Source organism: Antechinus flavipes, chromosome 1 (assembly GCF_016432865.1).
Source record: "Antechinus flavipes isolate AdamAnt ecotype Samford, QLD, Australia chromosome 1, AdamAnt_v2, whole genome shotgun sequence".
NCBI classification, from domain to species: domain Eukaryota; kingdom Metazoa; phylum Chordata; class Mammalia; order Dasyuromorphia; family Dasyuridae; genus Antechinus; species Antechinus flavipes.
In genome coordinates this window covers 207181284-207203336 of record NC_067398.1, presented here as the reverse complement: position 1 = coordinate 207203336, position 22053 = coordinate 207181284, and the positions used below count along the sequence as shown (strand labels likewise).

General features: G+C 33.5%; 1 protein-coding gene across 5 annotated transcripts in view; it reads right to left on the bottom strand.

Moving 5' to 3' along the window:
- The window catches only part of LOC127560571 (solute carrier organic anion transporter family member 4C1-like), a 177497-nt gene that overhangs the window by 140861 nt on the left and 14583 nt on the right, over positions 1 to 22053 (bottom strand). For 4 of the 5 annotated variants that reach the window (XR_007953364.1, XM_051995280.1, XM_051995289.1 and 1 more), the window contains exons 2-4: positions 17109 to 17372; positions 5670 to 5855; positions 2940 to 3036 (exon numbers count right to left, since the gene is read on the bottom strand). Coding sequence is in view for 4 of the 5 variants with exons in the window: in XM_051995280.1 (XP_051851240.1) it covers positions 2940 to 3036; positions 5670 to 5855; positions 17109 to 17372 (547 nt within the window). In the remaining variant the exon portion in view is untranslated. The remainder of the gene's footprint in view (positions 1 to 2939; positions 3037 to 5669; positions 5856 to 17108; positions 17373 to 22053) is intronic. The other variant, XM_051995266.1, reaches the window with a different exon arrangement.

Sequence of the window (22053 nt, the reverse complement as noted above, 5' to 3'; positions counted from 1 at the left end):
ACTACTGGAAGATCTCAATTTCCCTCTTTCAGAACTATATAATTCTAACCACAAAATAAACAAGAAGTAGGTAAAGGAGATGAATAGAATTTTAGAAGTTAGGTGTGATAGAGCTTTAAAAAAAACTGAATGGGGATAGAAAGGAATATACCTCTTTCTCAGAAGCATCTATACATCTATACAAAAATTTTATATCACTAGATGCTTACATGAATAATATGGAAAGAGAAGATCAATGAATTGGGCATGCAACTAAAAAAAACTAGGAAAAGAACAAATTAAAAAATTTCCAATTTAATACCAAATTAGAAATTCTGAAAATCAAAAAAGAGATTAATAAAATTGAGTAAGAGAACTTGAGTTAATAAACAAAAAAAAAATGGTTTTATAAAAAAAATCCAACAAAATAGGTAAACTCTTCATTAATTTAATTAGAAAAAGGAAAGAAGAAAACCAAATTATGACTATCAAAAATTAAAAGGGTGAACTTGCCACCAATGAAGAGGAATTTAAAACAATAATTAGAAGCTATTTTGCACAACTATATGGCAATAAGTCTGATAAGCTAAGTGAAAAAAATGAATACTTATAAAATATAGATTGCCCAGATTAACACTTTGATTGCAGACTGAAACAGATAACTTCATCTTTATTGTTCTATTTGTTTGTGTTTTCTTTTGCAATATGACTAATACTGAAATATATTTTACATGATTTCATATGTGTAATTCATATCAAGTTGCTTGCCTTCCCAAGGAGTAGGATGGGGCTTGAGAGTGGGAGAGAATTTAGAATTCAAAATTTTTAAAATGTTTAACGAGACAGGTTAATTATATTAATGTTACCTTTATCTCCTCACTATCCCTCATGCTACATATCTGAAAAGTTACCAGAGTTTGCTATTTTTACTCCAGTAGTATCCTAGAATCTGATCCCCTTTTTCTCACTTCTCACAATTACCACCTTAATTCAGCTTCTCACTTGCTGAGATTATTGCAGTATCCTAATTTCTCTCCCTGCTTTAGATCTGACTGCAGAACAGTTACTGTGATTCCCCTACTCAATCAACTCCAATGATTTAGTTTTGTTATTATTCAGTTGTTTCATTTATATCTGACTCCTCTTGTGTTGTGACCCCATTTGGAGTTTTCTTGTCAGAGATAATGAAATGGTTTGCCCTTTTTTTCCCCCAGCTCATTTTATAGATGATACTACATAGCTAGTGAGTGCCTGAGGCCAGATTTTAATTTAATTCCAATTCAAAAAGATGAGTTTTCCCAACTTCAGGGAGGACACTCTATTCTCTGCATCACCCAGATGCTTCTAGTGATTTAAGGTTGCTTCTAGCCTGAAATATGAAATACAGCCTAGCCTCAATTTAACTTTTAAGCCTCACTGGACATTGCTTTGTCTTTTTTACACCTAGAATCTTGTTTGTACTTCACCTAGTGAGTGAATCATCTCCTCCTAACTATCTTTGTACTGAACATCCAAAATGGCATCCCTGGAATGTACTTCCTCTTCTATGTGGAATTCTTCTATTGCTTTAAGATACAGTTTAGGCACCATCTTCTGTGTAAAGCTTTTATTGATTGCTCTAATTTCTAGTGTTCTAGTTAGGGGACAGTCTCCCCTAAACTGTCCTATATTTAATGGTTTTATACATATTGTTTAGGTTTTTGTTTATGTTGTATATATTTTTATATGCCTTTGACTCCTCCATTAGAATGCAAGTTATATGCATGGGTAATTTTACAGCACTGACAATGGCCAAAATTTTTGTTCCAATTTTTCCTCTCCTTCCCCCATCCCCTCCCCGATATGGCAGATTGACCAATACAAGCATCATCTTTCAATAAAAGAGAAAGAGAATATCATTAGGGAAGAAGTAACATTCTGTCAGAAGCAAGAGATAAAGGAAGTATTTATAGAAAAATTAAAGAATGTAAGCAAAATTGCTTATGACAGAATGAGTATTAAGGGACAAATAATAAAAGGAATTAGCAGAAGAATGATCACCAGCAAAACAGACATGGGAAAGGCAGGGAGAATGAAGGCTCATGAAATATTTTTGCTATTAGACTATCTAATGTTCTAGCAATGAATCTATACTACTTGTGTTGTGATTGGCTAACAAGATTATGGGATCCAAAGAATATAGTCTGAAGATATGGAAAATCTAACCTCTTAATATTTCATTTATAAAAATGTACCATGCTAGGGATTGAGGCATTGTTCAGTGGCTTAGGGCAGGGTTAACTTGTTTATATCTATTGGAGAATAGTTTCTATTTTAGGTCATACTAGCATTTATCAGGAGTAGTATATACATATATATGTGTATATATATATATTTTTTAACTACAACACTACCAATGAAAATGAGTCACAGCTATCAGATTTTTTTTTTTGTTTATGGCAAAGCAATCTGAAAATCTTTCTTATTTTATAATAAATGATAAAAGAATAAGAATATCAATCACCCTGGACATTTATTCAAGGTACTGTTTTAATGATTTTATTGGCTTCTGGGGTTATAAATTAGAAAAGTAAAGTAAGTATATAGAAACTCTAGGTTCTGTAGATGATGCTTTTCCAAAAATAAGAATTTTTAAAAATCTTCAAATTGCTATGATAGTTATTCTCACTTAAAAAGACATTGTATACCTTTTATAACATAGCACTGGTAAAATGAATGACAGCATTAAATTATTTGATAGTATATTAAAAATACTTTGCAATTTTCACTACATATAATTACATTAATATAATTACATACAATGAGAACATACAACTTCATTTGTACAAATATTCTTTCTATATAATTATAAATCTTAAAAATTGAACATCCATTTTGAGAAATACTACAAGTATAGCATGTTTAAGCAACATTTCACTAATTAAAGGTGAAAGAAAATACAGAAAAAATTAATGACTTACTTTTCATCCAAATTGGCATCAATATAGATGGTTAGAAGTTGTCCTCCTAATACATAGCCAATAGCAGGGCCAAGGACAGACATAGCATAGCCAATTCCTAGAAAATATATTTTAAACATCAATACATACTATAATCTTAAAATGTTAAGCTCAGTGCTGAATAATAACTGCCTAATGTGACTTTTAGAAAAAAAATGATACAAATGAACATGGGGGTCATTTAAATACTTCTGAGATTAAGAATAGAAATTAATATAATTTTTCTTACATGTAGCTATTATATGATAGAAAATACTTGTGTTAAGGGTTTCCCTAAACTTGTGATTTTGAGTTGCCATATTTTCTAGAAATAATGGACCCAGAGTATGGAAGAGGTCCTGAAACACATGAAGGATGAAGCTCCCCTAAACCATGGGGCTCCTCAGTATAGAGAGTTCCCACAGCATGTACTTTCTCTTATAATAAATGCAGTGGCTAATAATTGTTTCATAGACTTATGGTTTTGGTTTTAAAGCATATAAAGAATTCATTATCCAATCTATTAAAAATTAGCATGATTTAACATATAAAATTAAATATTACTGATTTCACTAAAAAGGTAAATATTTTTACTTTTTATGAAGATGTTATTTTTACCATCTTCATATGTAAAACTATTAATAACCTGCTACTTTCTGAACTATAATAATGTGAATTTTCTTTAAATTTAAGCTACAATTGGAATCAAAACCTGTACTTGTTTCTGAAGAGCATAATTTTTTAAATTGATTGTTTTAAAAATATTAGCTTTTTAATATCATCTCCATTTCCAATATTTCCTCCACTCTTTCTCAGTAATTATTTTTAATAAAGAATTAAAAATTCTTTAAAAGAATTTAAAAAGAATAAAAACTTCAGTAAAATCAATCAATATATTAAATGAACATGAAATGAAATTGACAGTACCATGCAATTATTACATATCAGCTATCACTCATGTCTATAAATAAAGGATTACTTTCTCAATTCTTCCCTATCAACCAAATCCTTCCCTTCAACCAAAGCAAAGGTCGATTTTTATAGTTTCACACTACCTAATTTTGCTATTAGTTAAAGCTAATATAATTAGAAAAAGAGTATTGCAATAATTATATGTTTCATAACACTTTGTATTATAATAAATGATTATTAATAAACAATGATTTGGGAGATCCAGAGTTCTCCCTTTTTCTGAAATTTTCATTTCCAAGCTCCGTGGGCAGGAGGGATGATGATTAACATTCTTCTCTATCTGAATATTGTTAACCCATTCAATCTTACTAGGAATTTAATCTAAGGTAAAACTTCCCACCCTACTGTCTTCTACTTAGGCTTGGGCAGAGAATTCTTTCTCTAGATTTTCTCTAAATTAGGGATGATTTGGAAGTAAATGATAGGTTCAAAAATTATATACTCTAACCCTTCATTGGAACAGGTCCAACTACCATTGTAATATTCATTCTCTATTATTATTTCTTACCAATCAGATTGGACTGCTACTCACTCTTCCAAGGGTATATAAACTGTAAGCCTATCACCATGGCTTGTCTTTTGCATTTCAAAGTGTCACTGATCCCTTTATTAATAAGATGCTAGCATTATTAAGAAAATGATTAATTATCCAGAAATTATCTCTCAAACTGTTTAAAATCCCAATAAACTTTATAAAATGGATTTTGACTTATCTGCTACTTGACTAATCTGCATCACAATTTGATTAGTGGCATCAATAGTAAAGACTTTATTTTTCTAACAGAACTAAATAATTTAAATAAAGAAAATTACACTGTTTAAATGCTCCCCCTAAAATAATAATAAATTTGCAACAACTTTATATAGCCAAATCTATTGGGATCAGATTTAATCTGGATAGAAAAGAATATCAAGGAAACCAATCTTGGGTTAGAAAAAATAACATTACTTCGGCTTATACAAGTACAACGAGCTCTTATATGTTCTCACTGAGGCTTACCAATTTTAAAGTCTGATGTTATTTTACTTCTCTGTTCTCCTTCTGATCAATATAAGGTAAACAGTAATGAACTGAAAGAGACGCTTTGTACAACTAATCCAAACAATACAACATAAGAGTCTGATTAGCTCTTTAAAGATCCTGTTATTAAAATTAAGAAAAAAATTAGAAAAAAAGGATATACAAAAAACAACTTGAGGAAACCTTTTGTTTACCACATATTTTAGCAGCCTTTAGAAGTTCTTCTGCTCAGGGCAGCGAGGTGATGCAGTGGATAGAGCACCAGGCCTTAAGTCAGGAGGACCTGAGTTCAAATTTGGCCTGAGACACGCAACATTTCCTAGCTTTGTTACCCTGGGCAAGTCACTTAACCCCAATTGCCTCAGGAAAAAAAAAGTTCTTCTACTCAGGGGCCACACCTCATGTAGCTTCCAAAATGTTAGTAGCCAAAAGTCTTAAATACAACTGAATTCATATCAGCATAGCTACAACCACTTACCACAATCAAATCCAAGATCTGCAAAGCTCAGGTCCTAAAAGTGACCATAAGAATTAATTTTTCAAGTCGGAAACAAGTAGGCAAGTCAATACATCAAAATAATTTGTTCATTCCATAGAGAATGTCTTCAATATTAGGATAGGTAAATATTAATTTAAATTGATTTAAATGATTATTTTCAAGTATAGAAAATTTCAATAAGATGTCAATATAGCTAAAGTATAATAGTAAAAGAATTCACCTATATAAAGAGATGACAAATGTGTGGGAACGCTGTCATCAATAAAGGCTGTTCCCAAAGTATAGAGAGGTGTTCCTCCAACTCCTAACATCATCTGTCCAAGTATGAAGACATATAGATAGACTGAAAGTGAAGATGTTATGTTGCGTTGGCAAAAGTTAGTGATTCTTGTTTGTGGGCAGGTATCTTAAAAAAAATACAAAAAAAATTATTTTTGCTAGTCATTTAAAAATTAAATGTACTACATATGTTTTTCTTTATCAAACATTAAAATATTATTTAATTATTTCTTAATTATCATTTCTGGTATCATAATTCAGGTAGTTTGAACTTAGCTTAAAGTATTTACTCTACACTGTTTAAACAAAATGCCACAATTTTTTAAAATTAACTTCTGCTACTATAAAATATCTTGACCCTTAGTATGACCTTATTTGTTTTTTTTTTAATTTGATTTTATTTTAAAAAACAAAATAAAGAAAAACAGAAAAGGAAAACAAAACAGAACACTGTCATGTACCCAGCAGAACACCAGAGAAGATTCAAAATATATAACAATAAATTACCAGTTCAAGAAAGGCTACATAATAGTTGAAAAAATTATGAGTGTCCATTTTTTCTTTGCTTCTTTGTAGGTTGTCTTTTATTCTCTGCTGAGCAGCTTTTTTTACTTTACAACTTTTCCTCCCCTTTCATCTCCTCTTCCCAGTTCCCTCAGATTACAATTTAAAAATATATATATTTAGATACACACAACCCCCCCCATACGTATACATTCACACCCATCCTCAGACCTACACACACTCTCTCTCTCTCTCAAACACACACACACGAGCAACAATGCATACCTATTTACATAAACTCAGATAGACATATATACATATAGGCATTTACCCATATGTAAACATGCATCTAAGACAATATTAGTGTGATTGACATATAAGGTAGATTTCTCTCTTGATTGAATTTCTAATTCACTTTGTCTAAGATCAACGATTACTAGCCATTCTTTTTGTTTTTCTAATAAATTCTACTAGTGATCTTTGTAATGTCTGTGCATATCTCTTCTTTCTTATTCTACTAACTCTTCTGCTTTAAATTAAATTAATTAAAACTTGCCTTGCTATTACTTAACCTCCCCTTTCCCCACATGGATCTCTTCACTGTCTTCCCCTCAACTTTGCTTCTCTCATCCCTTTTATATTTTTTATACATTTTGAAAGATGCTATACCTTTCATGGTGTGTATGTAATATTGCCAATATAACCTATTCCTGACATGAGTAGTTTTTCAGAACCACTAGCCCTCCTTCCCCTCTAATGCCTTTATGTATAGTTTTCCTCTTCTTCTTCCATGTAAAAAACATAAACAATTTGTCCATATTAAGTTTCTTAAAATTGATTTTTTAGGGGCAGCAAGGTGGTGCAGTGGATACAGCACAAGCCCTGAAATCAGGAGGACCTGAATTCAAATGTGGCTTCAGACACATTTCCTACCTTGTGATCCTGGGCAAGTCACAACCCTAATTGCCTCAGCCAAAAAAAAAAAAAAAAAAAAAAATCTTTGATATTGGCTTTTATAGGTTAAATTTTCTATTAAGTTTGACTTTGAAACAAAGTCCTGAAAATCTGCAATTACGTTAAGTGTCCATTTTTTTTTAATTGAATATTATGGATAAATTTTGTTGGATGTGATATTTTTGGCTACAGGCCTAGTTCTTTTGATTGCTGGTATATATCCTAAGACCTACAGTCTTTTACTATGGCTGCTAAGTCCTGTATAATTGTAGCTTCAGAATATTTAAATTTTTTTTCTTGTTTCTTGCAAAATTTTCTATTTGATCTATAGGGGTTCAAATTTTGGCAAGAATATTCCTATGTGTTTTCCACAAAGAATCTCTTTAAGGTGGTGATTGGTGGAATTTTTTTCTATTTTTATTCTTCTCATATGTTATATCAATTCAGGACAATTTTCTTAGATTATCTCTTGCATTATTGTGTCAAAGTTCTTTTTTTTTTTTTTTTGGTCACAGTTTTCAGGTAGTCCAATTATTCTTATATTTTCTTTTCTTGATCTACTATTTTTCTTATGTTTCACATTCTGTTCTAGTTTTTCTTTCTTTATATTGTTTTCTTAGTTTTTCTTTCTTTATATTGTTTTCTTATTTCTTGATTTCTTAATAGTTTCACTGACTTCCCCTTGCCCAATTCTAATCTTTAGAGTTATTTTCATCTTTAAGACTCTGTATGTCCTTTTCTAGTTAGTTAACTTTTTTTTTTAATATTGTTTTTCTTGGATGGTTTCTGTTTTTATTTTTTCCTCAATATCTCTCATTTGATTTTTAAATTATTATTTTGAGTTGTTCAATAAATTCTCTCTGGCCAGGGAAGCATTTAACATTTACTTTTTAGAGTAAAAGAAACTTCTTTTTACTTCAGTGTCCTTCTCTGAAGATGAAATCCAATCTTCCCTATTCCCATAGTAAATTTCTATGATTGGGTTTTTTTCTTCATCATGTCATTTTTTTTTTTTTTTAAATGAGAAGTATTAGTATAAGCACCTCTAATCATGGTGAGGGGAAGATGGTGCCTCTAGCTTCACTTCAGCTCTTCTCTCTGATTCCAAACCAAAAATTTCTTCTTCCAGCAAGTGCTGGTCCCAGGGCTTCTGCACTCAACAGGTGTGCTTGCTCCTTCTCATCCAGGGTTGCATCCCTGAAGCACAACTGAATCTAGTGTTCCTAATCATCTGAGGTTCACTCACTCTTCCAGAACTGACTCTTGACTCCATATGCAGTCCATAAGTGAAAGTTTCTAAGGTTCCTGCTGAGGTTCCAGCCAAATCCAGATAGCCTTCGAGTTCCCCACTTGGTGTTTCTGTGGAACTAGCCCAGAGGTATTTGCATTGCATTTCACACTGTTCAGTCCCTAGCCTGGGATCTTTCTTCAGGTCTTCTTGGGTTATATCTGAAGGACCCCTATTCTGTTCCAGGTCTTCTTTATTTTTCACCTATGTTCGCCTTAAGGTGCAAATTTCTTTTGTTTGTGGTTGAAATCTGGAGAACTTGAAATATACTGACCTACTCCACCATGTTCCCAGAATCCTCCTCCTCCTCAATTTATTTTTTTTGGGCGGAAAGGTAATGAAGTAGTTTACCGTTTTCTTCTCCAGCTTTTTTGATAGATGAGGAAACTGAGGCAAAGAGGATTAAGTGACTTTCCTAGGGACATACAAATAATAAATAGCCAGATTGGAATTTAGGATGATGAGTTTTTCTGAATTCAGGTCTGGCACTTTATTCACTGGTGCCACCTAGTTGCCTCTAAATTGTTATTTCTAATTATCTATGTAAATTCTTTGAGCTTGGTATTAGGGACTCTTATCCACAAAAATCTTTAAAAGGCTAAGTTTTGCCAAGAAAGAAAGGATTTCCACCATAATTTTGATTATAACAGTTCTCTTTTCACTTCTTGATTCATGTCAGTGAATATTTATTAAATATATCTACTATGTGCCACATACTATACTAGGCATTAGGGATGAAGTGACCAAAAAAAAAAAAAAAAAAAAAAGAAAAGAAAAGAAAAAGAAAATAGTCTTTTCCCTGAGAAAATTTATATAATGCTATAATTTGTATATGTAACTGACTACCCAAAATTGTACAAATTAGTCTGAAAGAAAGGAAGTGTTAATAAGTTAGAACTCAAATAAGATTAAATGGAACTAGAAATCCCAAAGGAAAGGAAGAGACAATATATTCAAGATTTAAAGGATAATTTACACAAAGACATACATGCAGAATATCTTCTATAAGGAACAGCCAGTAGGGGAGTTTGTCTAGAAATTAATAATATGTAAAGGGAATTATTGCAAGATCAATGGAGAAGATACGTTGGAACCAGAGTGTGAAGAACTTTAAATGTTAAGCAGAAGAATTTATATTTTACTGTAGAAGCAATAGGAAAACACTGATATGTCTGAGCCAGAGTAAGAACAAAGTCAGACCTATCATTTAGAAATATTTTTTGCCAACTTTTGTGGAGGATGAATTGAAGAAAATAAAGGCTAGGAATAGGGATATTATCACAGCAGTTCAGGCAATTAGTGGTGGAGAGATGAATAAGCAAAGAGATCATTTGGATAGAAAGAAGGGGTCAGATATGACAAATGACAAGGAGAGATAAGTGACAAGCCTTGGAAATTTAAATATGATGTAGAAAGGAGTTGAAGAGAGGCAGAGTGAATAGTGGAGGTTGACTTCAAAGTTGTGAACTTGAGTGAATGGAAGGATGGTGGTAGCCTTTACAGAAAAAGGAAACTTGGGGAAAGGAGCAGGTTTAGAATATATGTTCTGTTTTAAGCATGTTAAGTTACTTCTCTATCCATTTACTAAGAATCATGATACTTTTCCCCATAATTTTTAATTTCTTGCAAAAAGAAATTAGGACCAGGATATAAAAGACAAGAGATTTGGGGTATACATAATGTAATGTCCTTGAGACTGAGAATTCTCTATCATTCCAAACATCCAAGCAAAGTTTGGATGACCATGTCAAGGACATTATCTAAAATGCATTCAATATTAAGGTTGTCTTAATATAAGCAGATGAGGGAGTAAGCTTTCTTAAGTCAGTGAATGGGTAGACATGATCCAAATGCACATTCCACTGAGTGCTGAGAAAAAGGAGGAAATAACTGCACATGGATAAATGTCAAGGAGATTTAGAGGAAACCAGAGATAAGCAAAATCTATTAGTACTACAAAAAAACAGATGAGACAGAGAAGTAGCAAGATGATCAATCATATTAGCCTACCAGAAGGCTGAGAAAGAAGGCAGACTGAAGTGGAGATCTAGTACCAGCAATCTAATCTAGAAAGGTAAGTAGAGCAGAATTTGTATTATAAAGTACACAAGAAGTAACTCAGCTCAACCAATTCAAGAGTTTCAAAGGGGGCAGAGCTCAGCATTAGAACAACATTTCAAAGTAATATTAAATAGATTAAAAATCAATTAATTTTATTAAAAGGAGGAAAACCAAATTACTTAAATAAAAATGAAAAAGAATGTAACATGCCATGATGGAATGATCAATGAAAAAAAAATAATTCAAGACCAGATAGATTTCCAAATGCAATCTATCTAATGAACAATTAAATTCTAATATTGCATAAATTGTTTGAAAAGTAGTACTCCTATCTAATTCTTTGAGGTAAATATGGTCCTCTTACCTATTACATGGAGAGATAAAAGAGAGAGAACTAGAGCCAATATCTATATTGAACAATGATAAAATGTGTGTGTGTGTGTGTGTGTGTGTGTGTGTGTGTGTGTGTGTGTATTTGCAGAGGATTTAGAACATGAAAAGGATTTGGATTTAAATCAGGTATGCCAGATTGATTCAACATTTAGAAAAAATATAAACATAATAGACCATATTAATAGCAAAAAAGGCAAATTAGTATATGACCCTATCAAAAGATTCAGAAAAGGCTTTTGACAAAATATAATACTCATCTCTATTTAAAAACAACATTGGAACTATGCTCAAAAAGCTATCAAACTGTGCATGCCCTTTGACCCAGCAGTGTTACTACTGGGCTTATATCCCAAAGAGATATTAAAGAAGGGAAAGGGACATATATGTGCAAGAATGTTTATGGCAGCCCTCTTTGTAGTGGCTAGAAACTGGAAACTGAGTAGAGAATGGCTGAATAAATTGTGGTATATGAATGTTATGGAATATTATTATTCCATAAGAAATGACCAACAGGATGATTTCAGAAAGGCCTGGAGAGACTTACATGAACTGATGTTGAGTGAAATGAGCAGAACCAGGAAATCATTACATACTTCAACAACAATACTATATGATGATCAATATTTATGGACGTGGCCCTCTTCAACAATGAGATGAACCAAATCAGTTCCAATAGAGCACTAATGAATTGAACCAGTTACATCCAATGAAAGAACTCTGGGAAATGAGTATGAACCACTACCTGGAATTTCCAATCCCTCTATTTTTGTCTGCCTACATTTTTTATTTCCTTCACAGTTAATAGTACACTATTTCAAAGTCCAATTCTTTTTGTACAGCAAAATAACTATATGGACATGTATACATATATTGTATTTAACACACACTTTAACATATTTAACATGTATTGGTCAATCTGCCATCTGGGGGAGGGGATGGGGAGAAGGAGAAAGAAAATTTGTAATAAAAGGTTTTGCAATTGTCAATGCTGAAAAATTACCCATGCATATATCTTGTAAATAAAAAGCTATTTTAAAAAAAGATAAAATGTAATGAAAAAAAAAAGTCTTGCCACTCAGAATATATTAGAATTTGATACAAATGTATATTTAAAAAAGCCATTTTCCCAATACAGATATGGTCAAAAGATATGTATAGACATCTCTCAGACTAAAAAAACAAAACAAAACAAAACAAAACAAAAAAACCAAGCTGAAATGTTCCAAGTCAATTATAAGAAACTACTTTAAATAACTCTTAGTTTCTACTTTACACTCATAAAATTGTGTCAAGGAAGGCAAAAAGAGAAATGACAGTTGTTAGAAAAGTATGAGGGATGTGGTGTTTTCTTCTTTTCTAAAATATGATTGTTTTCCAGGAGCAGGTTTCTTGGGGGAGGCTTCTGAAGACAGCCTTAGTTTCGTTCCAAATCACAATCACCTCAAATGTAGCCAGGTGTAAAAAGTTTAAATCCTTTATTGTCTCCTTCAAGATAGCCCAGTTAGTTTTCCTAGAGGCCTATCTCCCTCCTTGGTTCCAAGAGCTCATGCAGCTTTTCTGCCAGCTTCAGCCTCCAGCTCTCTCTGAATCTTTGTTCTACTCCTTTCAACTAACTCCAGGAGCTCTTTATATATGATCTCTTAAAGGTATGAACCCAAAGGTTGACTCCTCCTCTGAGAGAGTAGGATTGTGGTTTTCTGACTTGTGATCTTCCCAACTTGTGAACTCTAATGAGTGAGCTAATGTGTGAACTCTCAAAGGTATAAACTTAAGCATTGTTTCTATCAATTCTAGTAACTTAACCCCTTATGAGGATTCTAACAGAAGGACAAGCAAAATTTAGAACTATACCCCAAAGATAAATAAATCATGCATACTCTTTGACCTGGTTAAGAGCTAATTGTTTTAACAAGAGTAATACAAGTTAAAGAGGGAAAAGGCATATACACACATTTACAGTAGCACTTTTTATTGTAGTAAGAACTGAAAACAAGGTAGGTGCCACCCATCAACTGGGAGGGGGCTGAACAAGTATTTTATATGAATATGATAGAATATTATTATGCTATAAGAAGTGACAAATTCAAAGAAATCTGGGAAAACATGTATGCAGAGTAAAATGAGTACTATTCAAGAGAACAGTATATACTACTATACTATACACAAAATTGAAAAGGAAAACAAGTTTGAAGCACTTATGAGGTACGGTCAATGAAATGAAGCAACACAACTCCAAAAGACTGATGAGGAAGCATACATTCCATATTTTAGCATTTTGGCAATGAACCAGAGGTGCAGAAATGAGACATACATTTTCAGACACAGCCAAGGTGTGGATTTATTTTACTTTACTATAAATTTTTTTTATACCAAAAACTTTTACTGGGGAAGTAATGAGTTATAATGGAAAATATTGAAACATTTTTTGGGGGAATGCTTCATATCTGGAAAATAGGGCAACTTAAGAAACCCGTGATGTCACTGGGTCCTCTTTGAAAACGAAGGACAAACAACTACATGCTAAGCACCAGGTTAGGCACCAAAGGTACAAAAACAAAGATGAAACAGTCCTTGATATCTTCAAGCTTAGGTTCTATTGAGTTAAACAATAGTATAGGTATATAGATACAAATAAATACAACCCAAACTCAAAATAATGTTTCAGGGCAAGAGCACTAACAATTTGCTGAGATTAGTAAAGACCTTATACAGAAAGTGAGATCTAATCTATACTTTGAAGGAAGGAGCCTGCAGGTTGAGGGAAGAAGGGAGTATGACCCAGGCAGTGTGGTGTGCTAGGCAAGGATAGAATCTGAATTAATTGATCCTCACAAGTCATGGACTCCACAAGACATGAGTAGTAACCTGATTGCTTGTAAGGGAAAGGCACATGCATATGGGAATCCTACCAAGGAATGCCAAGACAGAGAAAGCCTTGGATCCTGACAGGATACTGCAAGAAGGGGTTAGTCTCGTGGGAGGAAGAGAAGATAATCCTCTCTCAAATGGGAGTGGCACGGGAGAAGAAACTGCGCAGTAGGGGAAGGTGAGCAAGAGGGATAGAAGGACTTTTGAGACTTGTAGATGATTTAGACCCAAGGGCATTGAAAGTTTAGTAAGAGTTCAGTTGCAAAAGATCACTTTTATATCGGGTTTTGGATTTTTGGGGGGAGAGTGCTTCATATCTGGAAAATAGGGCAACTCAAATAAACAAATTCAGGGGTCCCTGCTATAATATTTATGGGGATTAGCAAGAAGGACATTTATGCTGGGATAAATACATGACTTGTAATTTGAAAGTAATTTGAGACCAATGTGGGAAAAATAGATTGGCAAACAGATGATACTGTACTTGACCTAAGATGCACTGAAGTTCCTAAACAGGGTAAAGACATGGTCAGATCTGCATTTTAGTAATATCAATTAGCAGCTGTGTGAAGGAAAAATTGAAGAAAAAGACTAGGGAGACCAGCTAGGAGACTATTACAATATTCCAGGTGAAAGGAACAGAATCAAGTAGATGTTTTTGTGTAATGTTCTGGTTAGTTTTCTGGAGGTCTCTCTCTGGAGTAATCACCACAAGAATAGCCAGGTGTTAAAGTCCAAATTCTTTATTATCTCCTTCAAAGTCTAGTTTCCTTGCCTGGGGCTCGGGCCAGCTTGGTCTCAGTGGAGGAAATGCAGGAGGACAGGTCAGCAACCATGATGGTGTGAGATGGAACAAATGTGTCTCTGAGTCCCAGGGCTTGTGCTCCAGTCTCCAGCCATCAAAAAGGTGGGAAATGGAATGAATGTGTCTCTGAGTCTGCCCTGGCTGAGTTTGTCCCAGTTTATATGCTCTAATATAATTAGATTATTTACAATACACTGAGTATAAACCAGTTATTATATCACTAGGGAACCATTATTTGTTGTAAGATTTAAGTCAATCATACTGAACTAGAGAACTATTAATCACCATGCTAAACTAGATAATCATTGTTTTATCAATTCCACTTAGCATCTTGTAAGAATAAGTAGAGTTCTGGCCCATAACATTTTTGTGTGAGTGAAGAGAAGGGGATAAACACTGAAGATGTTACCAGAATAGAATTCATAGGATTTGGTAGCTGACTGGATATGTGAAGTGTGGAAGTAGAATCAAGGGTGCCTTATAGGTGGTAAACTGAGTGAATAATAGTAGTGCATTTCGCAAAATATTGAGAAGTTAGGGAAAATAGTGATTAGGTGGCAGGTTCAGGGAGTGGAGTCGGTCTGGGAAAGGAACACCACAAATTCTATTTTGACTTTAAATTGCCTTTAGTAATCCAAATAAAGATATTTGAAAAACATAACATAGAATTGGATGACAGAACAGAGATGAGAGATAGAGAGATTTTAAAGCCATAAATATGACAATGTTGTAAGCATTCAGATGAGATCACTAAGCAAAGGTACATAGAGTATATATATAGTACAGCCCTCAAGAAGGTTGGGCTTATTGCTATAGCCCAACGCCACCTGGCTTGAGAGTGATGTATTAGAAATGATATGTTTCTTCCCTTAGGTTATCCTGCTCCAGTGTACTCTAGCTGACTAGGATGTTGAGCCCACAAATATTGCTGGCTATCAGATAACAGATAACAGGGCATTTAAAACTAATGAGCAACAATAATGAGGTGCTTAAAATTAAAACAAGAGCAGAACAAAATTGGGTGTCCTCCACTTTACTTAATGACATTTCAGGCCAAAACCACATCTTTAGAAGCCTCCTCCCCACCCCTAGTTCTGTCCAGGGAACTATGGTTACTACATCTGTGCACAGTCAGAACCAAACTACTTCTCAATTCCATCTCCACCTCTAAACCATAAAATTAGCATTTCGGTGATATGAAGCACCTGGTAAATTTACCTTCTTTTTCCTGGTTTTTGGCTAACTTCTTTTGAAATTTAGCCCACTTTCACTGTTGTTACAATTATAATAAACTTTGACTTGGAGATGGTTCCAAGCCTGAAAATTCTTTTGAGACAGACACACTGATCTGAAATCCCAACATTTTGGGGTCCTCCTTGAACCCCAACAGAGCAATTAAGATGTTAAGACAGAGGCCCAGAATATACTATATAGACAGAACAAAATGTAGATAACAATACAGTGAAGAATAATTATAAGAATAGTTTGAAAGAAAGAAGAAAAACCATGGGAATAGAAAAATAAAAAAATCTAGAGAAGAGAGGAAGACTTAGGACAAAAGAGAAGTAACAGCATCAAAAATGACAGAAGTGAAGAAGAATAAGGACTTAAAAAAGACAAGATTCAGAAATTAGATTATTAGTAACTTGGACAGAATAGTTAAGGTTTTTTAAGATGGGAAGATTTGGACAGGTTTGTAGGCAGCAAGGAAGGAAGGCAGAAGGAAACAGGAAGAGAATGAGGGAACAAATAAGGTAAGGGGGGGGTGGGAGGAAGAGAAAAATGTGACTTAAGTGACAAGCTTATGGAAGGGACAGGGTCATGGGCACAAGTAAGGAGAATAGTTAGCTTTAGTAAAGGAAGGAGCTCTCTCTTTCTGGACACTGGAACAAAGAAGACTGAAATGATACTGAGGGTAGTTGAGGTGTACAAGGAGGAAGCACCTGATGAAATATCTTAATTTCTGAGACTTAGTGATATCATGTGACATAATGGGAAGATGAAAGAACAAATAATGAAAACAAAAATAATTGTAGTAAAGAAAATTTTAACAATGAGACAACCTATCAGTGATTGTGAGAATCAGCAAAAGCAATGAGGGAAAACACTTCTGAATATCTATATTAACAAAAAAGTTGAGCATGTGATTAAAAAACTAGAAATCATCAAATCAGCAATCTCAGAACATATACAAAACTAAAATTTTGAAAAATTAAATTGAAAATAAGATGGTTTAAACTGATAATACTAAAGAACTTTTTAAAAAAGCCAAATGTGACTGACCATCTTTTAATCCAATCATAGATCCTTAAGCATACTACTTAGTACATAATAAACATTTAATAAATGCTTTTTCTTTCATTTATTCATTCTTAAGGATGCATAATTAGGTTAAAAGTATAGTTAGTTACATTTCCATAGGCTAAGTCCTTGATTCAATAATAATTTTTTACAAATAATACACCTTTTCTAAAAAAGCACAAGAGGTTGTTTATTAAACATCTTACCTTTATATTCAGATGCCAACTGATATTTTCCACTAAAAAAGTGAGGCAAAGTGAATACAAGTGATCCCAATCCCATCATAAAGGATGCAAATGCAAGCCATCTTGGCTTGTGTCCTCTTTCTCCATAAAATGATATAAATAATGATAATAAACAAAATGAAATATCATAACTTGATGACACCAGACCAGTCATGAAACTGCTTAGTTGATAGCGCTTTTCAATAGTGGAGATGCTGATATTTACTAAACCATTTACCACAATACCTACAATGAAACAAAAAAGAGATCATGAGACTATATACATTGAAAAACTTTATCAACAACCATAATCAATATATTGAAAGAGAATCTTGGAAAAACTTAACTGATTACATTTTATTCCCTATTTAACATTTTGCTATGTTTGACCCCTGTATGCATTTCATGACCAGCAACAATAACTGGTTTCCTTCAGTATTTTTCTTTATACTCTCCTAACTTGTATAAAAAGACTAATTGCGAAAAAAATCAACCTGTGAAATGTTATCCTCTTTTATCTAGCCTGGAAGGGGTGTGTGTGTGTGTGTGTGTGTGTGTGTGTGTGTGTGTGTGTGTGTGTGTGTGTGTGTGTGTATTCTTAAAAAGCACACTTTATTTCTTTTGCTTAACCAGCTGCAATTTAATAATGTTTTTCTTTGTTTCATGTAATATTTATGCATTACTTAATTGTGAATAATACACATTTCTATCAACTGCAGGTGATGAGTTGTGTGTCACACTCTTACTGTAATTACATATATATATCTATGTTTTATTCTTGCAAGCTTACTGATAATGGCTGGCTATTCTATATGATCAAAATTCATGCAACACACACATTTCATGCAAAGAATCCTTATTATTATTCACTGTTATCTATGGATTGGCAGGTTATTCTCCCAATTTTCCAAATGATTTTTAACACTTTTTTCATGGTATTCTTCACTATTTTATGTTTTACAAGTTGATGCTAATGTAATGCAACCCTTAGGTATAGCCCCAAGGCTATTGGGCCTTGGAAATGATATAGTTAGGAATGATATATTTCTTTTTTTTTTTTTTTGACTGAACAAAACCAGTTTTATTTCTTTTTTTTTTTTTAATTTTAATAGCTTTTTATTTACTAGTTATATGCATGGGTAATTTTACAGTACTGACAATTCCCAAACCTTTTTTTCCAATTTTTCCCCTCCTTTCCCTCACCCCCCCTCCCCCAGATGGCAGGATGACCAATACATGTTAAATATATTAAAGTATAAATTAAATACAAAATAAATATACATGTCCAAAATGTTATTTTGCTGTACAAAAAGAATCGGACTCTGAAATATTGTATCATTAGCCTGTGAAGGAAATCAAAAATGCAGGTGGGCAAAAATATAGGGATTGGGAATTCAATGTAATGGTTCTTAGTCATCTCCCAGAGTTCTTTCACTGAGCGTAGCTGGTTCAGTTCATTACTGCTCCATTAGAACTGATTTGGTTCATCTCATTGCTGATGATGACCAGGTCCAACAGAATTGATCGTCATATAGTAATAATGATCTCCTGGTTCTGCTCATTTCACTCAGCATCAGTTCATGTAAGTCTCTCCAGGCCTTTCCTGAAATCATCTTGCTGGTCATTTCTTAATGAATAATAATATTCCATAATATTCATATACCGCCATTTATTCAGCCATTCTCCAATTGATGGGCATCCACTCAGTTTCCAGTTTCTGGCCACTACAAACAGGGCTGCCACAAATATTCTTGCACATACAGGTCCCTTTCCCTTCTTTAGTAGCTGGGTCAAAGGGTCTGCACAGTTTGATAACTTTTTGAGCATAGTTCCAAATCGCTCTCCAGAATGGCTGGATGCATTCACAATTCCACCAACAATGTATCAGTGTCCCTGTTTTCCCACATCCCCTCCAACATTCCACATTGTCTTTCCCTGTCATTCTAGCCAATCTGACAGGTGTGTAGTGGTATCTCAGAGTTGTCTTAATTTTCATTTCTCTGATTAATAATGACTTGGAGCATATTTTCATATGTCTATAAATAGTTTAAATTTCTTCATCTGAGAATTGTCTGATCATATCCTTTGACCATTTATCAATTGGAGAATGGCTTGATTTCTTATAAAATAGAGTCAATTCTCTATATATTTTGGAAATGAGGCCTTTATCAGAACCTTTGACTGTAAAAATGTTTTCCCAGTTTATTGTTTCCCTTCTAATCTTGTCGGCATTAGTTTTGTTTGTATAAAAACTTTTTAATTTGATATAATCAAAATTTTCTATTTTGTAATCAATGATCTCTAGTTCTTCTTTGGTCATAAATTCCTTCCTCTTCCACAGGTCTGAGAGGTAAACTATCCTGTGTTCCTCTAATTTATTTATAATCTCATTCTTTATGCCTAAGTCATGAACCCATTTTGACCTTAGCTTGGTGTACAGTGTTAAGTGTGGATCAATGCCTAGTTTCTGCCACACTAGTTTCCAATTTTCCCAGCAATTTTTGTCAAACAGTGAGTCCTTATCCCAAGAGCTGGGGTCTTTGGGTTTGTCAAACACTAGAGTATTAAGGTTATTGACTGTTTTGTCCTTTGAACCTAACCTATTCCCCTGATCAACTAATCTATTTCTTAGCCAACAAAAATGGTCTTGGTAACCACTGCTTTATAATATAATTTTAGATCTGGTACAGCTAAGCCACCTTCATTTGATTTTTTTTTTCATTAATTCCCTTGAAATTCTTGACCTTTTGTTTTTCCATATGAACTTTGTTGTTATTTTTTCTAGGTCATTAAAATAGTTTTTTGGGAGTCTGATTGGTAGAGCGCTAAACAAATAGATTATAGTGTAAGTAGTATTATCATCTTTATTATATTTGCTCGCCCTATCCAAGAACATTTGATATTTTTCCAATTGGTTAGATCAGACTTAATCTGTGTGGAAAGCGTTTTGTAGTTTTGCTCATGAAGTTTCTGATTTTCCCTTGGCAGATAGATTCCTAAGTATTTTATATTATCAGTAGTTACTTTAAATGGAATTTCTCTTTGTAACTCAGACTGTTGGATTTTGTTAGTGATATATAAGAATGTTGATGACTTATGTGGATTTATTTTGTATCCTGCAACTTGCTAAAGTTGTGGATTATTTCAAATAACTTTTTAGTAGAATCTCTGGGGTTCTCTAAGTATACCATCATATCATCAGCAAAGAGTGATAATTTGGTTTTCTCATTACTTACTCTAATTCCTTTAATCTCTTTCTCAACTCTTATTGCCAAAGCTAGCATTTCTAATACAATATTGAATAGTAATGATGATAGTGGGCAACAGGAACGATATATTTCTTCCCCTAGGCTATATTGCCTTAGTTTACTTTATATGGCCAGGATGCTCAACCCAGAAGATTGATTGCTGGCTGTCAGATAACAGTAATAATAGGTTTCCAAGACTAATGAGAAACAAGAATGAGGTACAGAACAAAACTGGATGCCTACCACTTGATCTAGGGACACCACTTCATGTCTAAAAATACACTTTCAGAAAGACTATCCCTTCCCCCAGCACTGCCCAGAGAACTATTGATACTATATCTATGCACAAAATCAGAATCAGACCACTTCTCAACTCTACCTTTAAGCTATTAAATTAGCATGTCAGTGGCATAAAGCACCTGATTTCTCTTACTTTTCCCTATTAATTTACAATCTCCCCTTTAACCCCAATAATGCTAGACATGTTCCCAAATGGGTTCTCATTGTAACAAGGCAAGCCTCTACACCATCCCAATTGACTCTCTCCCACTTAGCAGAACAGTTATTCCAAACCTTTTAATCCTTCTTAAGCCTCTCATGGCATCACTCTCCCCCCCACACACACACTCTAAATGAGGAGTTCACCTCATAATTCCTTGAAAAAAAATTGAGGCCATTCATTGAGATACCCTTCTCTACTTCTCAGATCACAATGATCAGACATCTTCCATTACTATGGCTTCTTTCACCTCTGATTCACACAAAGGAGGTCCCTATTTCTTGCCAAGGAAAACCTTCAATATGAAACACTGATCCAATTCCATCTTAACTACTTTAACATATTTCTTTTTCTGTCATTTCCCCCTCTGTAAGGTATCTAATGGCATCTTTCCTGTTCACTACAAATGCATAAATCGTTTTCCCTTTTCCCCCATTAGAAATGTTCATTTGATCTTGCTAGCTTTAAGCTTATCTCTCATTCTCCTTTTGACCAAATTTAAAAAGTAATCTAAAGTTGTCTATACTTCTTCATCTTTTGTTTTCTTCCTCATTCAACTAAAACTACTCACCAAAAATCACCTTTTAATTACCAAATCTTAATTAATAAAAGGCCTTTCCTTAGTTATTCTTCTTGATCTTTTTATAATCTTTGGCACTGTTACTTTTTTCTGGATACTATCTTTTAAGTTTTCAGGACACCATTTTCTGAATTCTGTTATTTGTTCTATTAATACCTGACTGCTCTTCAGTCTCCTTTGGTAGAACTTAATACAGATCATACTCACTAACTGTGGACACTCTCACCAATTTCAATAAGTGGAATTTCTAGCATACTTTGAAAAGCAAAGGAAGACATAGTTGTGGTAAAGGGATATGCTTATAAGATTCAGAGGCTTTTCAAGCATGTTGAAGCAGAGAACCCAGATTGAGAGAAGTCCCAAAAGAAAGGTAAGTTTTTCCCTGTCTTTCCACAGATACTATTATAATATGCTGTTTCATTACCCAGATATTTCTAATAAAGAGAATTTTGCCTCAATCACAAAGAGCCAGAAATTAACTACACACAATTATAAATGTGAGATTAGGAAGAGATCTAATTTTTGCCTTTTTGTTCAATCTGACTCTTTATGACCCCCTGGATCATAAAACATTAGGTGCTTCTAGTCTTTACTATCTCT